The sequence below is a fragment of the Myiozetetes cayanensis genome, unplaced genomic scaffold (assembly GCF_022539395.1).
Source record: "Myiozetetes cayanensis isolate MyiCay16 unplaced genomic scaffold, myiCay2020 scf10, whole genome shotgun sequence".
Classification (NCBI taxonomy): Eukaryota; Metazoa; Chordata; class Aves; order Passeriformes; family Tyrannidae; genus Myiozetetes; species Myiozetetes cayanensis.
In genome coordinates, this window is record NW_026086605.1 from 19,269,450 (window position 1) to 19,296,866 (window position 27,417).

Sequence of the window (27,417 nt, forward strand, 5' to 3'; positions counted from 1 at the left end):
TCAGTATTTCCCTTTGGAAAGGGAATACTGTTTTGGAGGAAAGGTGCTATACGAGAAGCACATACACTGTGCACCACAGTTTCAATCCTGTAGTATAGCCTAATTTTCAGTGACAATTTGGCTGTTACCTAAATGCATGTTTGTATTAAGAGAGCTTCTTCCAATTTCATGTCCTTCTTTTGATGTCATCCATTCTGTCCTTTTGGGTACTAGCAGCAGATGGTATTAAGGAACCTCTCAAGAAAAGTGTTAGGTTTTTCTCAGTGTGTGCGTAGAGAATTGGCCACTTGTCCCTTTGAACTCTTGCTTTTGTTATTTACCTCTCTGCTCTGCTGCTTTGTTCTTAGCTGCAGGATAAGACTACCTATTTCACTACTTTGGGATTCTAGAGCTTTAAGTGGCTGGAAGAGGTTTCTCCAGCTGCTTTTCAGTAGAAATTGATGTTTTCTTCGCTTCCACACATTGAACAATAGTTTTCAAGGGAAGCCACAGGGAGGATGTCCAAGGATATACAGACTTGATATTTAAATCTCCCGATCTCCCTATTTTGAGGATTATTAAAAATTGACCTGTAAGATTAATAGGAAGCTACCATAACTACAGAGTGAACTGTATCTTTTGATGATGAGTTATAAGTGCTTAGCTTTTCCAAGCACCAGTCCTTCGTGCACTTTTCTCTGAGTTGGTTCCCATTGTTCATGATGCTTGTTTTGTTGCAGGAATCCCTGCTCAGCAGCCTCAGGTCTTACGTGACCTAAGAAATTATTTAATCCCATCGATGAATTTCCTTCTGGATGCCTGTGGAAACACAGTGATATTTGTGACTTCCTCAAAGCAAAGCACTTATGTATGGAATGGTGACAGGGAAGCAAAGGGTTAAAATGCAAAAGACATGTAAACTATATCTAACCCCTAGATTTTCCTGGCAGATTTGCACCGATCTCTCTCATCTTTGGTAAATGTCTGTATTGAAACCCAAAAATGTGAATCTCTGAATGTGGACCATGATGTTCTACTTTGAGTCTTCATGCTTTTAAGTCTCTTTGTTTCAGAGCACAGTCCAGTTGTGCATACAGGGTTCATCCTTATCCCATGGTACTGTTTGATCAGTACCCAGTGCCTGCACTGCAAGATGCAGCTCAGCAGCATCTAATCCTTCCCCCTGTACTCCCTCCCTTCCCCAGAGTGCTTATCATGCCAAATCATCTGTTTCATCTTTTAGAGAATGCTTTGCACATTACCTGGGGTTTTTTGTTTTGTTTTTCTGGATGCCTTCTGGAGAGCCCCTTTAAAACTAAAATCTCAGGGAGAATTTTGACATTTTGTGATGTTCAGATAAGCAATATTGCTTGCCTGGGTTTTAGCTTTTAAGGAAAGTGGGTTTCCAAAGCAGTAGTTATTTTTCTTCAATCTCTAGGAAAGTACTTCAATGGTCATTTCAAACTGGAAGTATAGTACTTACGTTTGTTTAGGGATAATTTTGTCTTTTGTATTTTCAAAACTAAGGGGAATCAGAAATAGATTTGGAGGAGGAGGTGTGTGCACTGGGAAGTTTCAGTTCTGGATTCAGAACCATGTTGTAAAGGGATCAGCAAGCATATAGTCAGTGTGATGCTCCAGGTGTAAATGCTTGCAAACTGAGGATCCTACCCCCTAAGTGAATCTTCTCTACTGGAGTCTAAACCTGATGGTGAAATCTCTCTTTTATTTCTTCAGTTTTGCACTCAATTACAGATGTAGACCCCAAGAGAAAACAATCAATCAATCTCCCTAGAGGTCTGACTGTATATATTTTCAGGAGGTATACAGAAATGCCTTTAATTATTTAGTGGTTCTTTGTGGTGTTTTGAAAGTTACTTAAAACCCACAAAATTATGTATTTTAATAATATTTATTATCTTCTAAAACAGGTACAGGTTTCATAGTTATCTAGTCTGATTTCTGCATATGACAAGAGTGTAGAGCAGTGAGCATAGAAAAGATTGAAACTGAGCTTTTAAAATCTATCTTTGGTGGGGGTCAATTTAAAGCAAATTTGACAAAAGTCAAATTGTATAAGCTAATATACTTTTCCTAAAAACTTTGAAGCAATTTCCTATGACAAAAAAACATCCTCACTCAAAGCTTTAGGGAATGAAGGGCAGGAGATTTACTGTGAATATGAGACTTATTTATAACCCTTTCCCCTTGGGAAATAAACTTTACAAAATGCTATGTCAGCGCAAGTGCAGGAATGCAGCACTGTCCCTAGCAGGTCAGCCAGCACACTTCACAGCTGCACTTCATTTTCATAGGAATAAAAGAATGAGGCAGAGGAACCCAGAGAAGTGAATTGCTTAATACTACTTGCATAATATCAGTACTTTTGAGCAGATGCGTGTTTCCATAAAATAACTCGGAGACCAAGCAGGATTTTACTGGAACTGGAGCATGAGAGCTGCAGAAAGAGAATGAGTAAATGCCGTCAGTTAAGTGGAAAAGCTTCTATTCCAATAGGCTAATGGCCCAGAGATTTTATTTTAGCAGAAAATGCAGGCGTTCCTGGGACTGCGGTGGTAAATTTAGTTCTTACGCAGCTGCTGGCATTCAGCTCATTCAGACACACAAAAAAACCTCGACCCTCCTTATTAGACAGCGTGCATGCCGAAGTTTCCCAACTGGGTGAAGAGCACTGCTCTCCTGGAAGGTTTCTTCTCTTCAGCTAGTAGGTTTTGTTACATCTCCCATCTGATTGCCTCAGACAATCTTCCACTGTCTTTTAAGTTTTTAGGTTTTCAGTGATGGGAAATGAGGCTGCACACACAGAGAATCCCCTTTTCAGGGACTGATGTCCTGACCAGGACTGGTAGTTAGGGGCGCTTTGAGCACCATACTCTCTATTCACACTACCTGCTCAAAAAACATTTATTTTTATTTTTTTTCTTTTACTGTATGTTGGCCTTCAGGTTTACTGCCCTACTGTGCTGGGTCATCCCTGCTTAATTTAGGCAACACAACTTCATTGGCTTTGATGTTGCTAAGTGTAAGCACTGCACAGAGTTCTTGAAGATGTGCTGAATAAGTAGATTTCCATGTGCAAAGGCAAATGTGTTTTTCTAGCTGACTCCTGGTGCAATTTTTTCATCTCTGCTTCTCATGCTGCTCCAAGGTAATTCAGTATTTTTAAAACTACGTTATTAGGTCTGCTAAAGTGTACCTACTACCAGTTGTTGTTACTGAAATACTTTTTTCAAATCAGGATGTTGATAGTGGCTCAGTTAGAGTCTTTGAGCCAATAGTGTGCCCAGGTGGCCAAGAAGGCCGATGGCATCCTGGCATGTATCAGGAATAGTGTGGCCAGCAGGACCAGGGAAGTGATTCTTCCCCTGTATTCAGCACTGGTGAGGCTGCACCTCGAGTTCTGCGTTGAGTTTTGGGCCCCTTTGCTTTAAAAAGGACACTGAGGTGCTGGATGGTGTCCAGAGAAGGGCAGTGAAGCTGGTGAAAGGTCTGGAGCCCGAGTCTTGTGCAGAGTGGCTGAGGGAGCTGGGGGTGTTTAGCCTGGGGAAGAGCAGCCTCAGGGTTGATGTTATCACTCTCTACAACTACCTGAAAGGTGGTTGTAACCAGGTGGGAGTCGGTCTCTTCTTGCAGTCAACCAGCAATAGGACAAGAGGACATATTCTTAAGCTGTGCCGAAGGAAGTTTGGTTGGACATTCGAAAGAAATTTTTCACAGAAAGGACAATTGGATATTGGAATTAACTGCCCAGGGAGGTTGTGGATTCGCCATCCCAGGAGGTCTTTAAGGAGAGACTGGACGTGGCATTTAGTGCAATGGTCTAGTTGACATAGTAGTGTTCAGTCACAGGTTGGACTCGATCTCAGAGGTCTTTTCCAACTTAGTTGCTTCTGTGGTTCCTGAGACCACAGGCTTTTCTTGGTTTTGGTGGGACCACTGTGTTCTCATGGAGTGCTTTTTTATTGCTTTCTCCAGGAAATAATTCATCTAATTGTATGTGTCTTAGCCTGCAATAGCTGGTTTGAGTCGCCTGCTTCCTGGTGTTCTTAAGGTGTGGGGGACAACTGTGTAGTCTTGATATTTAGCTGCATGTCTTTTTTTCATCATATTTGCTTTCTGTTTTAATAGTTCATTGCTTCAGGTACATTCATATAAAGACCATTCTATGACTTGTCTTATTGTTGATCACCCCATCTGTCTGCTGCTGAACTCTCTGCATTTCTGCAGGCATAGATTTAGGTGGTGGTAACTGCCTTGCAGATAGAGGCTGAATTCTTATCCTACTCCTATATCAGGGACTCACTTAATGAGTGATATACAGGAAAGGCTAATGGACCACATTGAAATTCTGCTTCTGTCCTTCACTTTCCCTGCATTTTTATTTTTCTTCCCTTGATATCTATGATGTAGGGTGCTTTGCTTTACTTTCTCTGTTCCTGCTGGAAGGTAACCAGAACCAACAGGATTTTCTCCTATGAGTAACAGATTTTAAACATCATCTGAGAGAGGGCCAGAGTATCTGCTTATGACTGAAAAACGTGGTATTTCTCAGCATACCCTTTGTGTGCTGGTTTCTGAAACTTGTTTATCTGTGATTCTTGGGAACCTGCACCCTAAGTTCATTTACCATTACTGAATATGGTGATGTTTCAAGTGCAGCACCCCAAATGTGGAAATGAAGTCAATGACTACAGGTTTTTAGGCTAAAAAAAGAAGTACATTTAGAATGTGTTATATCCTGTGTGTTTAAGAGAAGAGGCTTTTGCAGCTTCTAGCACTGTGCAAATCATGGAATTTCTTGGTCAGGGAGAATTAGCCATCTTTTATCACTGTTGTTCACACAGAATTGTGAGCAAACAGAACAATATGACAGACAGATGTCTGAAAACAGGAGACATCATACTTTGGCATCTTGGGCTCTGAATTTTGCAGGAAGCTCTGAAAAACACAATTGCAAAAACTGTCGTGGCTGAACCAAGCTGCAGGAGGGGTTAGTTAGCAGTAGCATAGGAGGCTGGGGATGTAGCCAGGGGTTTCAAATCACTACCTTACCAAGTTCTTGCTGTGCACTGGTACTGTAATAGTGTAATGACTCTAAATGTTCACATCACCAAACAGTGCAGAACAGTGATAGCACTGGTGGGTGCCCATGAATGACGTTGTGCCCAGCAGTGTCTTCTGCCTGGTGCCATGTAGCCCTCTCTGGACTCTCACTAGTTGGCTGCATCCCATAGCATCAGGTGAGGTCCCATGTGAGACCAGCTGTGCTTTTCAGACAAAATGACATAAAATGTTCATGGGTTACTGGCTAGAGTAGCCTACTAGTACTCTAAAGAGTTTTTTGCCTCTGTTTCTGGTATCAGGGTTTGAGTTTTGGGAAAAGACAGGGTAGTTGGTTGTGTATGTGCTTTCTGTAGTGTTTTTTTTTTTGGGGGGGGTGTTAATTTAAAAACTTAAAGAATGTAAATGTTGGTATTCACACATGCACGTTCTTTAAATGATTTGGGCGACAGTCAGTTGACACTTGAATTTCCTAGGTAATTAGTCAGGAACTCTGAACAGTCATTTAATGTAATTTTTTTATTAATACATTTAAGCTTCAAAAGATTCTCGTTCTGCAGTTTAAATGCACTACCTTATAAAAGAATAGTACCTTTTCTCTTGGCTGTGAATCATCTTTTTCCCCAGAGCAGTGTTTTCTTTAGGGATGGCTGAATGTGTTGTTTTTCTTAGACACTGTTCTTTGTGAGTTCCCTGACCCTTACCAACAAACACTGTTAGAAATGTAATGTGCTTAAAGCTCTCCAGAACATTACAGGTTAGATTCTCACAAGGATCTCACTCCAGCCAGTGTTTGACTCAGTAACTTTAATGGCATCTGTAGGCTCCAGTTCATCATTTACCTAAATTACTGTGATTATTTAACACGGAGTTTGGAATGCTGCAGGGCAGAATATTTTGCAAACTGTACTGATAAAAATGTGAAGATAAAATTTCAGGAAAAAGCAAGCTACTCTGTACTGACTAGGTATTGCTAAACAGGTCTGATATCTAAAAGTGCTCTTTCAAGAGTTCTTTTGTCATGTGCTTTTGGCCATATCATGTTAAATGTTTACAGAAATATCCCGAACACTTTCCTAGCATCATTTGGGAGGTGAGTTCTCCATTTTCTATAGGGAACATTGTTTGTCCTTATGGTCCATGCAGCCAGAAATAGGTTAATAAGCAATCATATCTTAAAATGTAAGAGGAAAAGAAGTCAAATCCTTGAGCAAAATAGAAACTACTTGAATCATCAAGGGGGCTTTGGGAAATACCCAGTTTTCTACTATTGTTCTGAGTCTGGTTTTAGATTCAGGAGGCCTTTGTAGCTCAGCTAGGAGATGAGTTGGTAATTCACTCTTTTAGCAGTATAATTTGATGGTATGAATTGAAAATGAGAGTGGCTTTGTGGGCCATCTTGGATGAGCAGAGGCAGTGATCCAGTTGTGTCCATCCAGCGTGTCATGTCCAAATTGCAAACCAGGCAGCAGGCGCCACCCTTCCCCAGGAGCAGGTGCTGGAATACGACCTGCTCCTGCAGCAAGTGACTGCACCTGCAAAGTCCTGCAGACTCTGAGAACAGCCAGTTCTTCACACAGGTCCTCTAGGCTGCAGGCTTTCCTGTGTCTGCTGGCAGCTTGAGAAATTCCATATTGCCAGTTGCCTGGAGGCTTTTTAATCTGTGAATGTTTAAAATAGTCAATTGCTTTGGCATATTGATATGTTTAGTGTGCCATGAGAATTCCAGCAGTTGCATTAAATGCAATTACTTCACAAAAGATAGAATGTTATTCCTTTTAATGTGTTTATAATTGCAGTCTTCCTCAGCATTTGTCTCTCTATTTCTGCTGTTAAATACACAAAATTGTTTGAAATGGCATTTTCACTGTAAGCTTAATGCATACTGCTTCCATTATCAAGAAAGGTGTATATTTTTGGATCATGTCTTTTGTAGTTCATATAATTTGTTCCCTGAGGGAAGGATTCATTTTTATGTGTTGCATCACATGAAGATGTGCATTCATAATAGGCAGGTTGTCTGGCAACAGCAAGATAAGAACATCCATAAAACATGTTGGATGCCAAACTTTGCAGTCTACTTTCTTTGTTAGAAATTGGGCACATGGCCTGTGAATGTAGGAAGTGTGCAAATGAATATAATTTTAGTGAAGTGTACCAGACTGATGGTCTTGTACATAGATAAAAGTTTGCTCTTCCAGGTGAGGCAGCCTTAGGTCATCAAGAGCAAAGCTTTTATATCATCTTCTAGGCTCATAAGTTAAAGAAGAAAGATGGAGATCAGATGTCCATTCTGAAATGGCAGCTGGGGATGCAGATTATCCATGATCAGATGCACTTTGTTCAGTCTGTGGAAGTAAAGCAAAGCAGTGCAAAAAACCAGAAAAATGGTATGTTGAATAAAGTGTGGATAACAAAGCCATGGAGAAAAGGGCCTTCTTGAAGAGAATGCACTCCTTACCTTATGCAGTGTATGGCTGGACTCAAGAAAGGATCCAAGCATTGTATCTCGTGTAGTCCTAGGACTAAACAGGCAACGCTGAGCACAGAGCAATGCACAGTGAATACAGGACCAAATCTGGAACACATAGTGCCTGACAAGTTTATGCAGTATCAGACACATTCATGTGAGTTTTGAGAGCTGTTCACAGGCAGATGAGATGGAGCGCATTCTGACCACACTGTGGTGCAGCCTTTGGCAGGAGAGTCTTATTTAACTTCAGCATTCTGCTGTGTGGTTTGCCTTCTCCTTTGAATTTCCTCTCAGTTATATTTCTTGTTTGAGATCTGTTAGCCTCCTTGACTTGCCTTACCAAGTCTCCAAGGTCCTGGCCTGTTCTTTGAATTCCTAAGTTCTTGAGCTTTGCCATTGAAGCCATTTGGTCTTGTCTTTTCCTTTTGTTGGTCAGTCTTTTCTGTTAAAGCCATATGATCTCATTATTTTATATCTGTTGCTGATGTTTTCAGGCACAACTGTAAATTCAGCACCTGGAATAAAGCCTGTTAATTCTCTGTCAGCCTTATTTTTGCCTTCAGGTTGTTTTTACGAGTTTGTCTCCCACTATATGTGAAGTGGCTTGATGTTAACGTGAGTAAACAAGTGAGAGAGCTGTCTGAGAAATCCACAGTGAACTTGCTATAGATTTTCCACTGTGATAGATCTGAAATCTTATATTGACTTTCTGCACTTATTCATGGATTGCTGGTCCCAGAGAATCAAGTGGGAGTATCCAAGAATAGAAGATACTAGACTAGATGAAAGGGACATGGTTTGGGTTCCTATTTCAGTATTTATACTGTGTCTTCAGAAAGGCAAAAAAGAAGATAGGTGGGGTGATTTCCATCACCCTGCTTGGTTTCAAGTGTCCAGGAATAAGTACTGCACAAGAGCAGAGATGCAAAGCATAAATGCCATTAATGTTATTTGATCAGATAGTGTTATTCTTCCTTTCATTGCTCTTCTAGCTGCATGCAAAAATCATTGATGAACCTTGATGATGATATTTATTGCTCTTCCACAGTGACCTGGTGACTGCCAATGAAATAAAGGCCATATTCAGTTGATACGATGCAAAATATTGATTCCTATCCAAGTAATTAAATGTCAAGTTCTGTCAATCACAAGATCTAGTGCTGACAAAGCTTTTGTAATTCAACAGTGTATTGGTTTTGACAAACATAAAGAAAAAATTACAAAACGTTCTCCCATTTCTTTCCTCTCGTTCTATCCACTTTAGACAATTAAGTGCACTTGCCAATATTTTGCAAAGGAGCAATGACTCCTCTCCCCAAACTAAAAGTGTACATTCTTTTTAATATCTACTGTTCAGATATAGGGTTACAGTGCAAGATTTGCAGAAGTTCTGGGAAGAAGTTGTTAGGAGATTTGACACAGTGATGAAACCTGAAATAATACTTGGGTGTGTACCACTGCATGTTTGTAGAACAGCAATGCATTCATGCTCAGGTCGTAGGACTAGATGGAAGAACTAAGTTTCACTTCTGACTTGCTGCTTTGCCATGCAAGGATTGTTCAGCTACTCAGTTCTTCAGCACCTCAACATTTCAAGCAATGACATTCTATGTCCCATTCTGTAATTTTCATCAGATCTAAGAATGAGAGTTGCTGTGTGAATGGAAGCATTTATTACGTATTGATTCTTTCCTGCAAAGTTTTTTATTTGGGAAATCAGTTGTTTATCCAGAAGACTTTGTTGAAGTAGTGCCCGTGATACTCACTGATAAGAGTGATTTTGCTAGATACTCATCATCATCATCCATCATCATCATCATCATACTGATCTCATGCTTAATCTGTCATTGTGAAATGCAATTGTAATGCATAAAATGAGATTAAAATGCCTTTCAGGGTCCACCTAGAAAACTATAAGTTGGCAATGCTCTAGCCAGTCAAACCTGGCTTGTTTAACTGTGTCTCCTATCGGGCTGAGACGTTAGTACTCTCCTTGTAAGGTTCTGTGTCTGGGACATTGCAGTAACACCATCCTCGAAACAAGGTCTCTGCTTTTTGTTACTGAGATTTTAATTGAAGAATGCCTATCATTAGATGAGGCTCTTAACCCATGCTATCACATTATATAACGTAATATAGAAGTTGTATTGCAAAATGGAGAATAGAGTGCCCTATCAGGTCACTGGTGTGTTAAATAATTAAGACTTCAGGAAGCAAGCATACACTGGGTTCACACATATCATTGGTGTCTTGACTGCAGAGGAGGACAATCCTCTGGTGCCCTCTGTCCTCCTTTCCTAGATGGAAAGAGAGTAAAAATCATCTTGCTAACTCATTGGCTTCTGGCTTGCAGTTTGTTCTGCAGGTCTATGAGCAGAGATGAAGATGGGTTTAGCATTAACAGTATTTAGGACTAAACTTAGGTAGTCAGAGATGTAGCTAGAACAAGGCTGCACGAGCTATGAAACTGCTTCCACTGTCGTCCTTTATTTACCTGCCTTAATGACTGGAAACCAAAGTGCTGGAAACATAAAACCAAATTATTTTACTGTTACATTTTTTTACCTTCCATCCTGACAGGGACATATAAGTTGTATTTCTTTAGGATGCCTGCTTGCTGAGGCTGCATTAAGTCTACAGCTCTGTTTGGAGAAAGGTCAGCATGTTACATTGGTGGTGTGAGTGCATAAGAGCAGCTATGGCTGCTCTGGCTCAGGTGGTAGGAACTGGTGTGTGCTGGCGCTCACAAGGCTTCTGGGTTTGGCTGTGTGAGTTATGTAGCTGATATTATTTGTGGAAAGTGAGTATGTTATGGTAGGGAAGCAAGGGTAAAATAACTTGAAGTTCTGAATATATGAAGACTGAGGTAAAAGGAAGGACAAAAGGGAAGTTATCAGCTTCTAGATCTCTGAACTGAAAGAGGGGAGGTGTCACGCAAGAGTAACGAAGGAATGGTGGTAGAAGGGAAAATGAACCAGCAAAATGGAGAAAGCAACGTGAAGAGCCCTGCAGGAAAGCAGAGGTGAACTGAAACAACTGCTGAAGGAAGGAGGCAATTCTGTCCCTCACAGTCCAGAGCAAATTCAAGGGGAAGATAGAAAAAGAAAGGAAAGTTGGGAGGGGGATTCTGGCAATTGCATGCAAGTGCATTCAGAGGTTAGAGTATCATGTCGCTGTAGGAATGGGTAGTAATTCTTCTGTTTTTCGGTCATTTCCCTAGAGCCAGACTCTGATGGGGACCTCAGAGCAGTAACTGGCAGTGAATGGCTCAGGAGAAGTGACAAATGGCACTTGTAACTTTTTCCTATCTAAGTGGCTTTTTTATTGTTTTATGTTTTGGGTTTTTTAATGCCTGCGTGGTGGTTCTAGTTGAGTAGGATGATTTTGAAAGGCAGGATTCCCATTATCCCTTACAGAAAGACTGAACTGCCCAAGTAGAATGACACTTGCTTTAATTGGTGATAATTGTATGGCCTGTGCTGGCAGATGTTGCATTTGTCTTGACCTTTCATTCAAGTGCAGAGACTAGTGTTTTTGCAAGAGGGAAGGAGAGCTTGTTTGGAGCTGTAATTATCAGACCAGAATATGTCTTACTGTGCAGTGGGAGCATACTAGAAATAGAAGAATTTTATTTGTTGGACAGTGATAGTAACATAAATAGATGCTTAGCCTTGCCACTCCCATGTCAGTGTTAGTTTGTGAGTAATTGGTAAAAGATCCCAGGATTAATGTATTGGTGTAAGTGTGAAAAGTGAGCTCTTGTTTGTTTGCCTTTAAAATAATTTTTACCTGTTTAACATTTCTATTACTCACTTAGTAGTTGTTTGTGCCTGCTATTAAAATCTACCTGTTCCAGTAGCTCCTTCCACGGCTTTACAGCTCTTTTCTGTCTTAATGACTGAAAAACATACAATATCTTAATGCATTGCCGTGTGGGGAACACCAGCAAGTTCTGGCTCTATGTGATGGCTTCCACTGTGCTTTGTCCTGAAGGGTAGATGTTTATTATTTTATTTCCAGAAGGGAATTAAACAGCACAGCTATACTTCATCAACTGTATTACTTAGAGGTGTTTCTGTTGCTGTTTAATGATAATAAACAAACAAATAAATAAATAAATAAATGTTTTTGACCCTTTGCAGAAGCTGGCAAGAAAGCACAGTACGTTCCTTCAGCAGGAGTGCTACTTGAGTGGTCACAGTGAACTGGAAATTGCTGTTGCACAGCAAAACTCAGTTGTTTATCTCAGTTTTTCAGCCCAACACATTTTGAAGTCTGTGTGTAAGTAAACGATGAGACATTTCAAAAACTATGCCTGATAAGATGACAGGCTAAGGCAGGGTCAGTTAGTGTCCAAAGGCTGATGCAGTTTTATCTGGGTGATGTGGCTGCTTGGTAGTTGACAGGTCAGTCAGACTGAAAAATGTCCATATTATTTGCAAGTCTGTGTTGGATCTGGTAGTGGCTGTTGGAGCAGTTGTCACTCCTCGAATATACAGCTGAGTTGGTGCTTTTCCTCTGTGTCAGGATAAGTGGCTCTTACTGAGTACAGATTTTGACCAACCTGGGCTAAGACTGTAATGAATTTCCTGTTGGTGTTATGTGGATGTACCAGCTTGGTGTGGTAAAGAAATACAGATGTTAAAAAGCACTTAGGTGCTTAGGAGTCCATTAGGGATATCACAGATACCTAAATATATGTGTGCACGCTCTCTGTAGCCCTTAAGGGAATATTTTTCAACACTGCTTTTTCGTTTTAAAATGGTCACTCTTTCAGTAAAAAATGCAGCTGTTTGCAGTCATCTACTCACTGAAACCTCTGATAGGTATGCTTCCAACAGTAGATGAATAAAGATAGTATGCACATATGTCTCTTACAGGCTCCTGGCATCTATCAGATAAAATCAGTTCTAGGAGGAGAGGTAGAAAGACTAATTTCTGTGGCAATGGCTAAAAAGTCTGTTGGTTCTGCATCATCTACCATGTTGTGCAGATACAGGTCTTGTCCTCCTTCTTGTTCATGCTTATTGAATTTTAGTACATCCTTTTCAACAGAGGTGCCTGTGTAAGTTCAGTCTCACTCCCTTGCAGGCATCTTTTTCAGCTAGACAGCAGTATTTGGGAACCATTGCGTTAATGGGAAGAAACCTGTGCTCTGTTCAATTTTGCCCTTAGGAAATTCACCCAGAAGTCTTTGACACCTAGGGCTGGATTTGAGACTGTCACCGGTGTGGAGCTGTATGTGTTGCTTCAGGGAGACTTCTTGCCCATGAATCCTGCTCCTCACTATCGTTTTCCCTTGTCCCACGTAGCTTTGCTCTGTTTACCTCCCACACATCCCTAGAAGGCCAAGCACAGCCCACTTCCCCCGCACCTCGCACAAATGCAGTGACAAGTATTTGTGCTTGCCAGCTTGTGTCTCTTTTCGTCATAGCTTGAGAACATGTTCCTGCCCCCTTTTTCTTTCTCTTATCTTCTGTAGCTTGAATGAACTTTTTATTTTTCCTGTTTCTATAGTTACACTGCCTTTGATGAAATCAGCCAGGTCTTTCCCTTATGATTGGAGGCAATTCTTAGCTGTACGGGTTCTGGCAGTAGTCCCGTCCCACATTAGTCTTCACATAGGCATTATATCCATGTTTTTGGGAGTCTTTATGTGTTTGTTTCTGCTCCAGGAATACTGTTATCTATGGAACAGGAGTTCATAATCATCTTGAAAATCAAACTCAGCCTTGCAGTATACAAATCTGGCATTCAAATTTGGACCACAACTGTTCCAGACCTTAAACTGATCCTTGCTGCTTTTTGTTTTGGCCATCAGTCAAAAACCTGGCATGTGATGTTCCCTGGTCACTTCCCCCCTCTTCTTTTAAAACATTGTTTTACTGTCTTCTGTTTACTTGGACATACAGAGGATTTCAGAATACTGTACTTGCTTACTCATGCTTCTAAGGAAGGAAATGCAACTCTTATCTGTCAACTGATGCAGTGCCCAGGGCTGTGTTGAGAGGCAACTGGTGCTGTAACAAAGGGGCACCCTACTTTTGTAAGCACATGCTGGTGTTTTATGCCTTGCCTTCTCTTTTCTTGCCACAAAATTTTGAATTTGCTCTGTGGATGTGCTCTAGGAAGAAGTATCTGGGAGCACAGGGATCGCAAAAGTATAGGTCTGAGCATCTGAGTGTCCAGCCAGCCAGGCTGACTTCGTATGGGCTTTAGTCATTGAAGGGTCACTTGAATTGTAGCAAACCATAGGCATGAGGTCTGAGAACAGTGTGCTGTACCCAAGCTGATCTAGGAATAACAGCAGTTGACTGTTTGGTGGGGAATATTTCATGCCTCTGTGTATTATATCAGCAGGACTTCTGATCTCAATCTCTGATTTGTCAGTGCCAAGAAGAACTGGAAGAGAGTGCTCTCAAAGTGTCTCTGTTAGGTTAAATTATCTTCAGAACTAAAGGTGAAAGAGTTTGTTTCTTAAAATCCCAGACAAAAAGATGCATTCCTACAAACTCTTACCTAGCATAGAACTCATAGGAGAAAGTAGTAAATTCACTCTTTTTTCAGAGGGTTTAAATCTCAAACCAGTTGCATCCCAGCTTCACAGACGTAGAAGAACATAGGTACTGATCTGTAACCAAATGTTATGACTTGCCCTGTTTATAGTATTTGTTTAGGAGAAAAGTATTTTTTGTTGGATTTTATTCAGAAAAGATTTTTTTAGAGCAATTTCTAGGCTCTTCCCAGTGGAGCAATTGTGTCCAGTTACACTGAATTGATGTTCAGAAACTGGGGATCCTTGAAGTATGAAATACCTACAGTTTATTCTCACAGGAGATAAGGTTGTCATGCTTAGCAGTCAGGGTCTGCATGCTGAAAAGTGAGTAACAGATACAGTTATCACTGATTTCAGTTTTTAGAATTTCAGCTTCTGTGTTTCCATCTCGTATGATATTTCCAGTTTAATTCTGAGTTTTGTAGTAGATAGGAAGTTCCTCAATAATTCTACTTTGTCTCCTGCAGTGACATGCATGTGTTTATTCACAATTGTTTCCAGTCAACACTGTGATAGTTTTGATTTTCTTTAAGCAAGAGCTTTCAGTTTAAGTGGTTGGATGTTTGTGTTCAAATATAGGTGAAGCAGGTCTTCATGATACTGAGAAGTATCCTTTACAAAATAGATGCCATCTGAGTAAAGAGCTTTACAGTATTCACAAAGAAAATAAATAATTCTTTCAGTATTTCTCATGTTTGTATTTGTCTTGCCTGTGTGATTTTCTGCAAAGTAATATCAGGTTAGCAAACAAAGCAATTTAGTGATTATCATAAATCAGGCTGATGCCAATAGAAGGAACATCCTTAAAAGCCACCTGTAAGACTTTCTTCATGGAATTCGGTTTCTAATGCCAGCTTTAAAATATTTTAATGACTTGTTGCTGCAATGATCCTGTTTTTCTTTCAGAATGAGAAGGCTTTGGGGCATTCCGTGAGCCGCTCTAGTAACATCTCAAAGGTATGTTCCTCAATATAACTCAGTCTTTGCTAAACTTGAGAATACTGCGATTTCTTTCATTTCAAAACTGGGGTGATTTATGTGACAATGTGACCAGTAGAAAATGCTTTTTATGCCTGTCATTGATAGTCACTCCTGAAACATTAGAACTCTGGTGTTTTGCAGACTCTCTTTACAGGTCAAATGAAATGGAAGCTACAGTAGGTTTTCTCTTTCACACTATCAGCCTCCTTAGCTTGGTAGGAGCAAGATAGATGACAGATGCCTGAGATCTTATCTTGGCGGGAAAATGGCTCCAGAAACATCGCTCAAGTATGTTGTTTTATAAGATAAAGTTACGTAAGGTATGTATAGCTGTGCATCCCATAATATGAATAGGACATGTGATTAAACATTATTTTATTGTTACTTCCACACTGAATTATTTTTAGCACCATGATATTGTTATCAGGGCATGACTATGTAAGTATTTTAAAATGTTTGCTTTTACAGACTCTGATCGTGTAAGAGAAGATGCTCCCCCCTTCCTAGTCACACTCCGGTATAGCCAATGGACACACCAAACCCACAGTTGTTTTGTTATGCCATTAGGAAAAAAGTACCTTCTGTCCAAGATAATTATTGCAAAACATACCCTACTCCTACTTCTACACTGCAAATAAGACTTTTAATTAGCTGTAAGCCTGGCAACTTACTGCTTAAACAAGTACAATTGCTTAAAGCCTTCATGCAGGCAAGGCTGTGCTGGTTGACCAGTATTTTTCACAGCGTGCATAAGTTTCAACCCTTCATTGCCACAGTTTATGTCACTGATAGTAGTGACTTTTAATGAAAGAATGAGTCATCATGGCTGTGACAAGGTCAAGTCCCTTTTTTCTATTCTGGGTGCTTCTGGATCTATTCACGATTATCTCCAGCAGAGGAAACAGTGTCTGCATTAATTTACAGTTTATATGGACACAGACAACTTTAACTTCAGAAAAGTTAAAAAAGACAGAACTACTGGGTGTCCTAAATAATGAGCGGGACAAGTGTCCAGTGCACAAGGTATTGACCAAGCCGAAGGTGTTGTTATTATGGATTGATGTGGGATTGTGTTTTTCATTTGACATTAGAAAATGTACATTCACATAAAGGGTTTTGCAATAAATACTCTGTGACTGTAACTTGTCATCTGAGCTTTTCTAAAATGGGACTATGCCTGTTTTTTCTTACCCTGACTCTTATCTTTTTAGGGATCCTTAATTGGATTGTCAGGTTTTGTTCAGCAGAGATAGTAGTTTTGCCGTTAAGTGTCATTGTACCTTTCCCAGGGTGTCTGAAATCAGCACAAGCCTTTTGGCACCAGCAGTTTGGTATCCATACAAATCTGCACGGTTCATTCCTAATTCATCAAGGACTGATAGTGTGGCAGTGTAGTGGAAAGGACCTTGCACTCTGGCAAATCTCTCCCTGGGAGTGCTGGCAAGTGAGACATCAATATTTACATTCATCTTGAAGCACTGAAACATTCGACATGATTGCTGTGTGTTGAAAAAGCTGAAGTTCTCAAGGGGATCAAAAGTCATCTTTGCCAGTTTAATGGGGGAGACTTTTTGATTGCAAAATGAGCTTCCCAGAGGTGTTGATGTTCTTACTGCTCCTCTTTCACCTCTGTGTCTGATCTGTTCAGTGCACCTGCTCCACAAAGTTTGAACAAGGGCAGAGGGTAGAAGTCCTGCTCCCTGATTTGCCTCCTACATCTGAGCGCTGCCTTATGCATCCAGGCAGTTCAGTGCTAAGCTGCAACAATTATTTTGTGGTCTACAGGTGGTTTGGCTGTTGCAAGCAATTTATATTACAAATCAGGAAAGAGTATAGTTGTGGGATGCTGCATGGAAGGTTAAGTATATGGAAAATTTTTTTTCAGTTCTGAGGTTTAATAGGAAAGTGCCTTTTTTTATTGTTTAGAATAGCAACGTGGCCAATAAGGCAGATTGAATACATGTAAAGGAGTAAGTATGGAAATGCTTGGCTACCTCTATAGCCCTTTCTGAAATCCCCAGAACTTGTTGATACTATACCATTTTAAGAGGAGCTTTTTAACCAAAATTGAGTTAAATCAATTGCATGCTGCATTTCCAGATACGTTGATGTGCGTGTGTGTGTATGTACAGAAATATTCATGCTTCCTGCAAATGACTGTTTCAGCCGTTGTTTTTCCACCCAAATCTAGCTTACAGCACAGTAACCTAGCAAATCTGCTACAAATGCTTGGCACTGGCACTTGACTCAAAGCTTTTCTGGTGCTGATATGTCATTATGAAGCTGCTCTGATTATTACTGTGTATCTTTCCACTGCTTTCACTTGCACAGTGCAATTTGAGTGGAAAAGATTGAGTCAGAACTCAGCCTTTAGCCAAGAAAGGATGCTGTGTTACTCGATGTGACCAAGGAAAGCAATACCCTAGGGCTAAAAGTGATCAAGGAGTGAGGCAGACAGATGGTGCCACTGAAAATGAAATTAGCTGGCAGAGGTAGCAGGACTTCTCCAAATATAGACCCCCAGTGTCGGGGCCAGGTGGAGCTGTCCCCCAGCAGAAAGGGGCAAAAAGGCAGTTCTCCAAGAGGCAGATGCTAGGAGAGGCAGAAGAGATGCTATTACATGTGGCCAGGCCAAGAAAAAGCCATCACCTGGATACTTGGCTAGGGGTGGAGGCCAGAAACAGCAGAAAAAGGAGCAGGGAATAAGATGTAGTAGGAGGATCTTCGTATGGTGCCATTAGGTTTTGTGCAGTATGTTGCACGCTGGGGGATGTGGCGTTCCTCCAGGCCCTTCTTTGCTTTTTTTGGTGCATGTATTTCAAATACTCCTTTTAAATCTGCTCCACATGAAATGTTTGAATTTCTGGGATCTTTTATGTTTGTTTTGAAATAAAAAAAATATTGTTGAAGGAAACTTGAATTTATTTTAGCCAGGGGACTTAAACACAGCCTGATTCCCCACTTGCCCTGTTCAAGCACAGTGATGCTGATTGAAATGGCCCCAGTTGGCACAGGGGAATACAGCCCAGATCCACATCTCAGCTGTTTCCCTAAGCCAGCATTTTTGCCAAGAAGCCACTGATTGCCTTCATCATACAAGCCACACAGAGAAATAATTAAACTTTATAGAAGCTTTGTCCTCTAAATATAGAAGAAATTGACCCTGAAACACAGCTAGTCACTGGGAGCAGCTAAAAAAGGGATTTTCACGGTGGTGGTAATTCATGCCCTCTGCTTATAGAGAAAGGAATTGTGCTTACAAGCAGATGAAATGAGGTCACTAAAAAAGCTGGTCTGTAAACAGTTACCCTCAAATTAGTGGTATTGTTTAGTGTCAAAATGTTTGATATATCCTGGAGTTGATAATGTGATGATGAAATATCTTCACATCATCTGTGTGCTGTTCCTGTCATCTGATTGCTCTGGAGGGCTGATTTTGCTGTAATGGGGAAGCACTTTGTAGGCTTATTTTCATGGCCCTTGAAGGGGTAAACTTTGAAAATGCTAATACTGGGATCACAGCAAAGGAATCAAAAGTGCACTCCTTAAAAAATGTAAATGCTTTGTCTTTTCTGAAGGCCTGTATAGTTTTATTAGATAGCCTGTAAGTATTAGATTATTCTTAGGCTGAATAGCAGTGAGTGCAGACACACAAAGTGGTAGCCTAAGCTTGCTATGAAATTTAAAATCCATTTAGGCTGTTCATCAGCTTGGAACAGATTTAGAAAAGCATATGAATACACACGTCGACTGTTGCCTGAAGCTTTGATGGATTCAGTGAGCATTTGTCCATAGAAAAGCAGTCCAGGTTTTTCAGTCGCAGAGCTTCACTATCCTGTAGCCTATCAGATGACCAAGGTTTACTGAAAAGAACTGCTGCTCAGAGGTGTTCGGTTCAGGTATGTGAGCCTGGGGGTAGGGAAAGAGAAGTTGCTTAAGACAATTTTTTTTAAATCCTTCCACTGAACTATTGCGGAAAGGAGAAGACAGGGAAAATCGTGTAGTGTGAAGATGAAGGTATACTCTCTTCCCTAAGCATAAGAGCAAGTAATATTAGGCTGGGGCAGGGTGCAGTCATGTTCATAAGGAGTATGATAGTCTTCCAGTGCTGTGATAAATCCCCTCTCCTGGGGCTGGATTCTTACTTCATGTACATATAAAGGCACCCCATGAAGGAAGAACCCGCAGGAGTTTCCTTTCCTCTTCTGTTCCCTCAGTCCATTCAAGGTATTTTGAGGAAGAGTTTAAAGTCAAAGGCCATATATATTTTTTATTTCTTTTTCTCCCTGCATAACCTATGCAGTTGTTACTGGTTTTAGTCAGCATTAATCCTGAGCTATAGGCAGGCTGTATTATACTTGTGGAGATTTTGAAGGGATAGATAGCCTTCTTTCTCTAGTTTCTTTAGTCATGGAATCTCTAGAGAAAGTTCCTGCCAGAATCCTCCTTCAGATTTCTTTAGGAACAACAAAGGAGAGCTGAATTCAGCTCTTCTCCTAGCTGCTAGACATAATTTTAATTACAGTCATGTATATTATATAAAGTATGGAAGTTCTTCCAACAGCTGACTCCTGGTTCCTATCAAATTGTTGTCAAAATGGTAGAGTTGATCATCCTGAAATTTCCAGATGCCTCTTCACAATATCTCTCCCCCAGGCTCACTCCCTCCCCCCGATTTAACTACTCTCCATTCTAATAATTCATCTTATCCAACTTAAAGACATTTGATTTTAGTATGGATTGGAAGTCAAAATGGCATGAATGTGGTAGGGAGAACTTACTGGAGGAGATCAGAAGTTGCTGATGTTGATGCTTGAAACTACCATGTTGGTATTTAGTGAAAGCTTTCAAAACCAGCCTGTCATCAGGGCTGTCTGCCTGTCAAAACATCCTCTCTGTCAATAAGTGGCCTGTTCTGCCTCTCAAGTGTCAGGTTAGTACATTTGTCTCCACTGTGGATGAGACAAGGTTGGAGCTGCCTTTGCCAAAGGGAGGGGAGGTGAATGGGGGCAGGGGTAGCATAGACAGAGTCAGATTCCCTGAGTCTCTTCATAGATGGTCTTGGTAGCATGCAAGATAAGTGCCTGCCATGTCCATGTCTAGGAGCAGCTTTGCTTTCTTACTACATGATTGGGTAGGGTCTACGTGATAAACAGAAAAATAACTCTTTGTCAGGAAAGTGTAAAATAAAGGCAAGCCCATAATCAAAATGCCAGATTGAAATTTGGGTTGCAGAGTGTTTGGGTCCTTACTCTATTGTTAAATTTATATCTGTCTGAAGCTCCTTGTGCTGCAGTTCCTCCTGAGTAAAGGACTTAAATTGTGCTTCTTTTTTCTAACTCTTTGTCCAAAGGAGAGGTGTGCTCTGGTTTTAAATGTGCATAGTTCTTCTTGTTAGTTCCAGATCCTTAGCTGAGGCTTCTAGATGTTTTTTGTAGAACAAATAGTAGGGTCACAGTATTGTTCCTATTCATGTGGCACCTAGAAATGACAAATTGCAGGTGTGGGGGAAAACCTTTCTTTGCTTCCTTTGGAATTTCAGTCACTTGAGGAATTCTATTACAGTTAAGTTGTTCCTAATTTTTACCTTTTTACCTTTTTTAGAATGTGACAGGCCCTGTTCTTTAAAATAGTATATAATTTCTAGTACTGAAGTGCAGCCCAGAGTGGGACAACAGCAACAGTGCCATCTCAGATAAGCGGATTACCTTGAAATATTCCCAAGCTGTTGGCATGTTCACTATGGCTTACTTCAAAGATGACTTTATTTTCTTAGGCAGAGTGGTTTTTTTGATTTTTGCAGCATGTAATCACAAGTAGGTTTGGCAGCACACATATGCATGTGTATTATCATATATATGCATGCACACACAGGTATATGTGTATATAAAAAAAATATATGTTCCTGCTGGCAACCCTCCAGAACTATAGGCTTCCAGGAATTGTTACATTCAGAATTACTGTGATTGTTCAAACAGCAGTGCAGAAGGCCATGCTGTGACCTCACTGAATTGCATTAGATGGGAATGTCAATATACACAATTAACTAACTATTGACCTTTAGTCCTAAGCTATTTTAGGCAACCAGTTGGGCTGTGCAGAGTAACTCACTAGTACATAGCTTGTTGTTGGAGGTGATTTTCCAACATGTGAAGGACATGGAAGTTCACTGAGATTCAGCAAGCAATTATGGGGTTAGAAGGGTCAAATTCAGGCTCTCAAGGCTTAAGATGCATGTCACATATGAGCATGGCAGAAACCTCCTAGTTGAAGGAGTGCTTTAAAACCTACTGCTGCTGTCGTCATCACAAGTAGCCAGTTCAGACAAAGGTGCTCCTACTTGGGCGGGTGCTGCTTGGACAGTAAGGGTGGTGTGTGTGCCAGAAAATACAGAGTGGAGAGGGCTTTAGTTGCTTGTTTTCCCTACCTCTTCAGAGCTGAACCCTATGTGGGAGCAACATCAGACCTCCTGGCTAGCTGGATCCACCTCACTGTTTCATTCACCCATCACTACCTCCTCTTTGCCCTATTCTGGCCCAAAGCTGCCCATGTTTCTTCTTTCAGTGGCGTCTGTGTCTGAGTTAGTAAATCCAGGTGAGCTGAGTGGACTGGCCAGCATCAGCTGCATGTAGCCTGGATTCTAGAACTGGCAGAACTTACTACTTAGGCTTTTGGCAGCAGCTTGCATTTTACTATGCCCGTCAGGGAGTTGTGCCTCACCGTTAGAGACTCGGTGCTCTCACTGACTGATGTTCCTCTGGCAGCTGTAGCTAGGGAAGTGACTGGCATTAAAGCAATGGTTAGTTTTACCTCACCTCGCTATTCTACTCTGAGTTGTAGTGCAGCTGTGTAAATAGTTTTATGAGGAAAAAGCATGGGATGAAAGGAGGACAGACTGATTGGAGGCTCGTTGAACCATGGCTTTTGGTGGCAGCCACAGCTTGTGTTAGCTTACACCAAGGGTAGGGCATAACTTCCTCCAATGTTTTGTTGTTCCTCTTTGTGGTGCCTATCCAAGTGTGTTAATTTCTGTTCATATTTTGGTTGCATTTTCATTTGGTATGAAAATTAAGAAAAAAGACCATTTGTTCTAAAGCAGAAAGGCAGAGGGGAGAAGAAATGTGCCTTAGATGTGGGGGTTTTGCAAGCCATCCTGAACAGTGCTGGAGTCTAGAAACAGAACAATAAACTTGAAATGCAAATGAAATTCCACAATTCCTTGTTTGTCCCTTTGATTTCCCAAGTGGTGAGACTTTGACACTGTCTTGGTACCAGACAATTGGATGATGAAACCAGTATACATTGTTTTGGAAGGGAAATTTTGGATGTGTGAATGTAATTGTCTGCTTTTAGACTGTTACATCATATATTCTGCTGTCTTTTTTTGGAAAATGAGTTGAGAGACTGGATTCATTCTCAGCAGGTTACCTTCTGTGATTTGATCATAACATAAAACCTGAGACAGATTTAATAATTGATTTGTCACTTCATTTCCAACAATATATGGCTCTGTTTCCATGGCAGAATACAACATGCTGTTTTACTGGTTCAATGGCTTGTTTTTAGAAGATTGTTAAATAAGTCTTTTTAACTAATCTGTTAATTTTTATTAATTTTCATTTGCATAATGAAACAGATTATAGTGTCACATCTTTTACTACATTGTCAGACTTTCAGTTGAACAAAAGTAATTACTGCACAAATACTTTTTAAAAGATAGGATTTGAAGTCAGAGATGTACTTGCTTTTAGAAGAGGTTAAGCATCAAATAGAGACCATATTTCAAGTAATACCTGAATTCACTTCACTGTATGATCAGAATCAGTGCACGTATGTGTAAGTGGTGTAAAATGTATCATAGTTTCCAGGATAAAGCCAATAATTGATATTTGTCTTTAATTTGTTTTGTCACAGTCATAACATAGTTCAGTTTGCTTTCTGGCCCAAAGTTATTCTCTTGGGTTTTATTCTATACATGCACTTAGCTGGGAAAGATGGAAAATAAGTTACAGCATCATACTAAGGGTCAAGAGGTGTGTGTTTGAGTCTTGCCTTCAATTCCTATAGACCAAACTGTAAATGGATACCTGTTTTATCAATCTCAGTGCAACCTGAGGCATTCCCAATGTGAGGGCAGGTACATTGCTGTCTATAGTGCTGTTGGCTAGAGAAATAAAACCTCAACAGATGAGTTCTGTGACATGGAAGATCATGGTTGTATCTGTATCTATAAACTAGCATGTGTATCCTTGTATCTTCTCTCACAAAGAAAGAAGAGTATAATGTGTGACAAGGAACCTTGCTTTTGCTGCAAGGGTGTAAAAGCCTGCAGCAGCCTTGCTTAAATATACAATAAGGGCTTTTAATAAATTAAGTATAAAATTGAAGAGTTCTGAGACAGATATAGTGTGTGTGTTGAACTATGACCAGAGCTCACTGAAGCAGTGATGGCTGAGCTAATCTGGTGTCTGAAGCTGGAGCACAGAGCTGGGCACAGTGTGCTTCTGTGGCAACACACCTTTTGTCACCTGAGGTCTCCCATGGTCTGGCTTAGTGCACTTCCTTGGCCCAGGTCTCTGCTGTCTCTGCTGGTCTCTGTGAAGCCCAGCATGGTGATGACACTTCTGTTGTTCTGCTGATTGCATTGTTCCTTCCTGGGTTTCAGGCTTTGCTTTGCAGATCGAAAGAACTGTAAACCTTTGTTTGAATTTTGAAATGCAGGCAATGTTTTGCAGTGGTGGGTGAGCAGCACAGCCTATCCAGCAGCTGTGGAACATGGGAGAACCAGGTTTAAAGATTCTCTATTGCCAAGTTGTATTAACCCACGTCTCCTCCTCGCCAAAACCTCTAAGAAGAGTTGAGAAGCTTGTCAAAGTGACTCACAGAACACAGCAGCAGAAAACTTCTTTAGTAATAGCCCATGGAGTCCCAGCTCTGAAACAATGCTCATTCTTTTTAATTCTGTTTAATATGCCAGGAACTTAGCTTCAGTTTTTTGAGTTAGTTCAGCTGAATTCTGAATTCTTCAGTTACTCTGTTCTCGCTGTGCTCTTGTTGCGGCTTATGAACATGACTGCTGTCACACCTCCAGGTAGATGGAAGACTCTGTTCAAGTAAGAGCAGGATTAAAGTACAAAAAGTACTTCAGGGCATGGTCTGGGTTGGCAGGTGTTGCTCATGTGCATATGCTTGTACAGAATATAAATCCCCAAGTAGTGTTTGAGATACTGAATTACTGACAATTCTGTCTTGTGAAGAAAACCCCAAGCCTATAATCTCTTGTCATCATTATAAGAGGAAGGATTAGCTATTACATGGTAGCTAAATTCCAGCTAGTCTATACACACACTTTCATCTAATTATTCTAATTACTATAGCATTGCTCATTTCCTGAGCTATTGTCCTGTGCAATGTTTGACAGCTGGCAGGTTCCACTCCAGAGACGTCTGCATTTGACCTTGGGGTAAAACATTTCTGTTATGATCCCTACTTTTTCAAGGATGAAGCTGTGTGACTTCTCCTTCTCCCATTCAATAATAAAGCTACTTTCTTGCAACTAGCCCCTGAATATCTGATGTAGAGGATATCTGACTCCATATGCTGTGCTTCATCCTGAAGGTGATTGCTGTGCATACTGACTCGTGACTTGGGGTTTTTCTGTTTGTTTGTTTGTTTTAATTTCACTGCAGGCTGGAAGTCCAACCTCTATCTCTGCCCCTCATAGCTTCTCTCGGACTTCTGTTACACCATCCAACCAGGACATCTGCAGGTAAAGTGTGTCGTTTGTGTGGCTACAGTGAGGCTCATTCAAGGTTCAAATTAAGGAAAAACAAAACTGAAAAAGCACGTTTACAGGGAAGTAAACAATGTGGGGTTCCCACACGAAGCATCCCATTCGTTTGACTCGACTGCTGTCTAACACTGCTTCGTTGAATCCTACTGACTGTTTGGCCCTGCTACGTTTGCCATTGCCACACTAGCCGTAATTCTCATTTCTTCACTTTTAATTATATGTGTTCTCTTTTGTAATTGTTTTTTACTTTCTGTGCTTTTATTCCACTGTTCTGCATGCAGTTCCAGTGCAGTGTTTTCTGAGTGTTGTCATCACAGTCCAGTGCAGTCTGCTGTTGTCTTGAAAAATCCGCACTGCCAGAGCCCTCTGACACAAGGGGTCACTGTGACAGTAATCTGTCAGGACACGTTTCATGCAGCAAAGAGAAACTCCCGAGGGCAGGATCGGGGCCAGGCACTCAGATCTGCTAAGAATGTAAAGCCCACCCGCACTCTGAAATTCTCCAAGTCCCTCAATGACGTGGACCAGAAGGCACAGAGCACCAGCGAGTGCTTTGACTATGTGGAGCGAACACGCTCAGAAGGCAAATTGACCCAAACTCAAGAGCAGTGTTTAAGGATTAACAAATTTCATCTTAAAGAGAGGAAACCGCTGAATTTCAGGCCTCTTTCTTTTAGCAATTCTAAGCACTCCTATATCCCTTCCCTTTCGAACTACTCGAGTGCATCAGGAGGAGCAGAGAACCACAGCGCTGTACATATCCCCTTGCTGGAGGACAAAGTGGACCATGACACCTCAAGGAGCAAAAAACTGTTGCGTTACCTTTTTTCCTTCTCCCACACCTCCAGCATCAGCAGCCTGCATAAATTTCATGAACTGGAGAGCTATTCCAGTCACTTCCAAGCAGAGAAATCCTCTAGCATGCTGGTGGAAAGCACGGACTTCTGCTCAGACGATATGGGAGATGATGACGTCTTTGAGGACAGCACCTCAGTGAAACTGAAAACAAAAGAGCAGCGGGCACCACTCTGTTCAGTTGAGAAGGACAGTGACCTTGACTGCCCTTCCCCCCTCTCAGAAAAGTTCCCCCCTCTCTCCCCTGTGTCCACATCGGGGGATACCTGCAGGTTGGTTTACCAGAGAACCACCTACCTTTGAACCCTCCCATGTGCGGTGGTGACCGTTCTGCTTTCCCCTACCTTTGTGCTGTTTCTGTCTCTTCACCCTGTCACCTTGCTATAATATGTGTGATTTGAAGCATGCAGCCTTCTCTCTACTGTCTTGCACTCCTCTGATGCACTTAACAAGGCTACTAAGCAAAATAATTTCTTTTGGAGTCAAAGAAATTGTCGTACAATTTGTTTCAGGTTTAGGGTTCTGAGATGGTATTCTCTTATTAGTGCCCAAGCTGGGAATATTATGAGGGACTCAGCTATGCATAATAAAGGCCAAGCTGAATATGTCTTAGGTTTTAATGAGCAATGTGTTGTCCTGACAGCACTGCTGGGTTGGTCAGAGGGTGTGAGTCGAAGGAAAACAGACTTCTTGAAAATTGCTTCTGAGATCAGATGAATCTAGCTTAAATATTTTTCCCTTCAGTTTGTATCCCACAATACTTTTTTATTTATAAAGGGCTTTCTGGATGCCTTGGTCAAAAGGGGGATCTGAGTCCTGGCTGTTCGTGGTAGGCCTATGTGATGTCCATAATGTGAGGTCCAAAAAGGATGGATGTCCCTGTTCCAACCACAGAGGATTAACCATGTGCACAGGTGGTGGGAACAACAAGATCAGGACTGTCTTCATGGTGACTTGTCTACAGGTCTGCCCCATGTCACCTCCAAAACGTGGCTGAGGAGCAGGAGTCATCAAGTAAAGGAGCAAATGTCCAATCCCTCTACCTGGCATTTTACTATCCTAGTCTTTCTCCTCCCTGACAGCACTTTCTAAACCTGGCTTTGTTAGTACTTGCCAATATTATTTGATTTCCCCCCTCATTACCACCAAAATCTAGTTCTGTACTGGCTTGTCATCAGCAAGATGCTGTTGTAATCCGCCTACTCCTGTATTTCTACTTGCCAGCTATCAGCAAGGTTGCAAGAGGCAAGATGCTACACATCAGTAAGAGATTTCAGTAATGAGACAGGGATGACAGCATGCCAGGACATACTTCACATATGCTTAGTAACTTGTATTGAGTCCCTGAGCTCCCCACCATTCCCCTTTCAATTCATGACCTCTTCCACATGGTTAGAAGGGCTTTACAATGCTTGATGCAACCCAAGGGTTGTGTATAAATTGAATCTGGAAATCAAATGTCAGCAGCTGGTAGTAACACTATATTGGATGTTCTTGCTGTTTCCACAGTTAGGCTGTGAGAAAATGGGGAATTTGCAGAGCTGATGCTTCTTTAACAGCTCTTGCAAAGTAAGAATTGGAGAAGCAAAACCGTTAATCCATTTAGAGTAGGTGTGTTTTGAGGTTCAGATTCAGCGCTACAGTTCAGCAGTGTTAATCTGTGTCTTAGCAAATTTACACTGGAATTAATCACTTGTG

The 27,417-nt window shown here is 41.1% G+C and overlaps 1 protein-coding gene across 6 annotated transcripts in view; it reads left to right on the plus strand.

Annotated features, from left to right (window-relative positions):
• MARCHF8 (membrane associated ring-CH-type finger 8) overlaps positions 1-27,417 on the plus strand; it is a 95,762-nt gene that overhangs the window by 56,979 nt on the left and 11,366 nt on the right. For 3 of the 6 annotated variants that reach the window (XM_050305718.1, XM_050305717.1, XM_050305719.1), the window contains exons 3-5: positions 14,997-15,047; positions 24,761-24,840; positions 25,146-25,991. In XM_050305718.1, the coding sequence (XP_050161675.1) occupies positions 14,997-15,047; positions 24,761-24,840; positions 25,146-25,991 (977 nt within the window). Of the gene's footprint in view, positions 1-14,996; positions 15,048-15,212; positions 15,392-24,760; positions 24,841-25,145; positions 25,992-27,417 lie in introns of all 6 variants that reach the window. The other 3 variants (XM_050305720.1, XM_050305721.1, XM_050305722.1) reach the window with 3 other exon arrangements.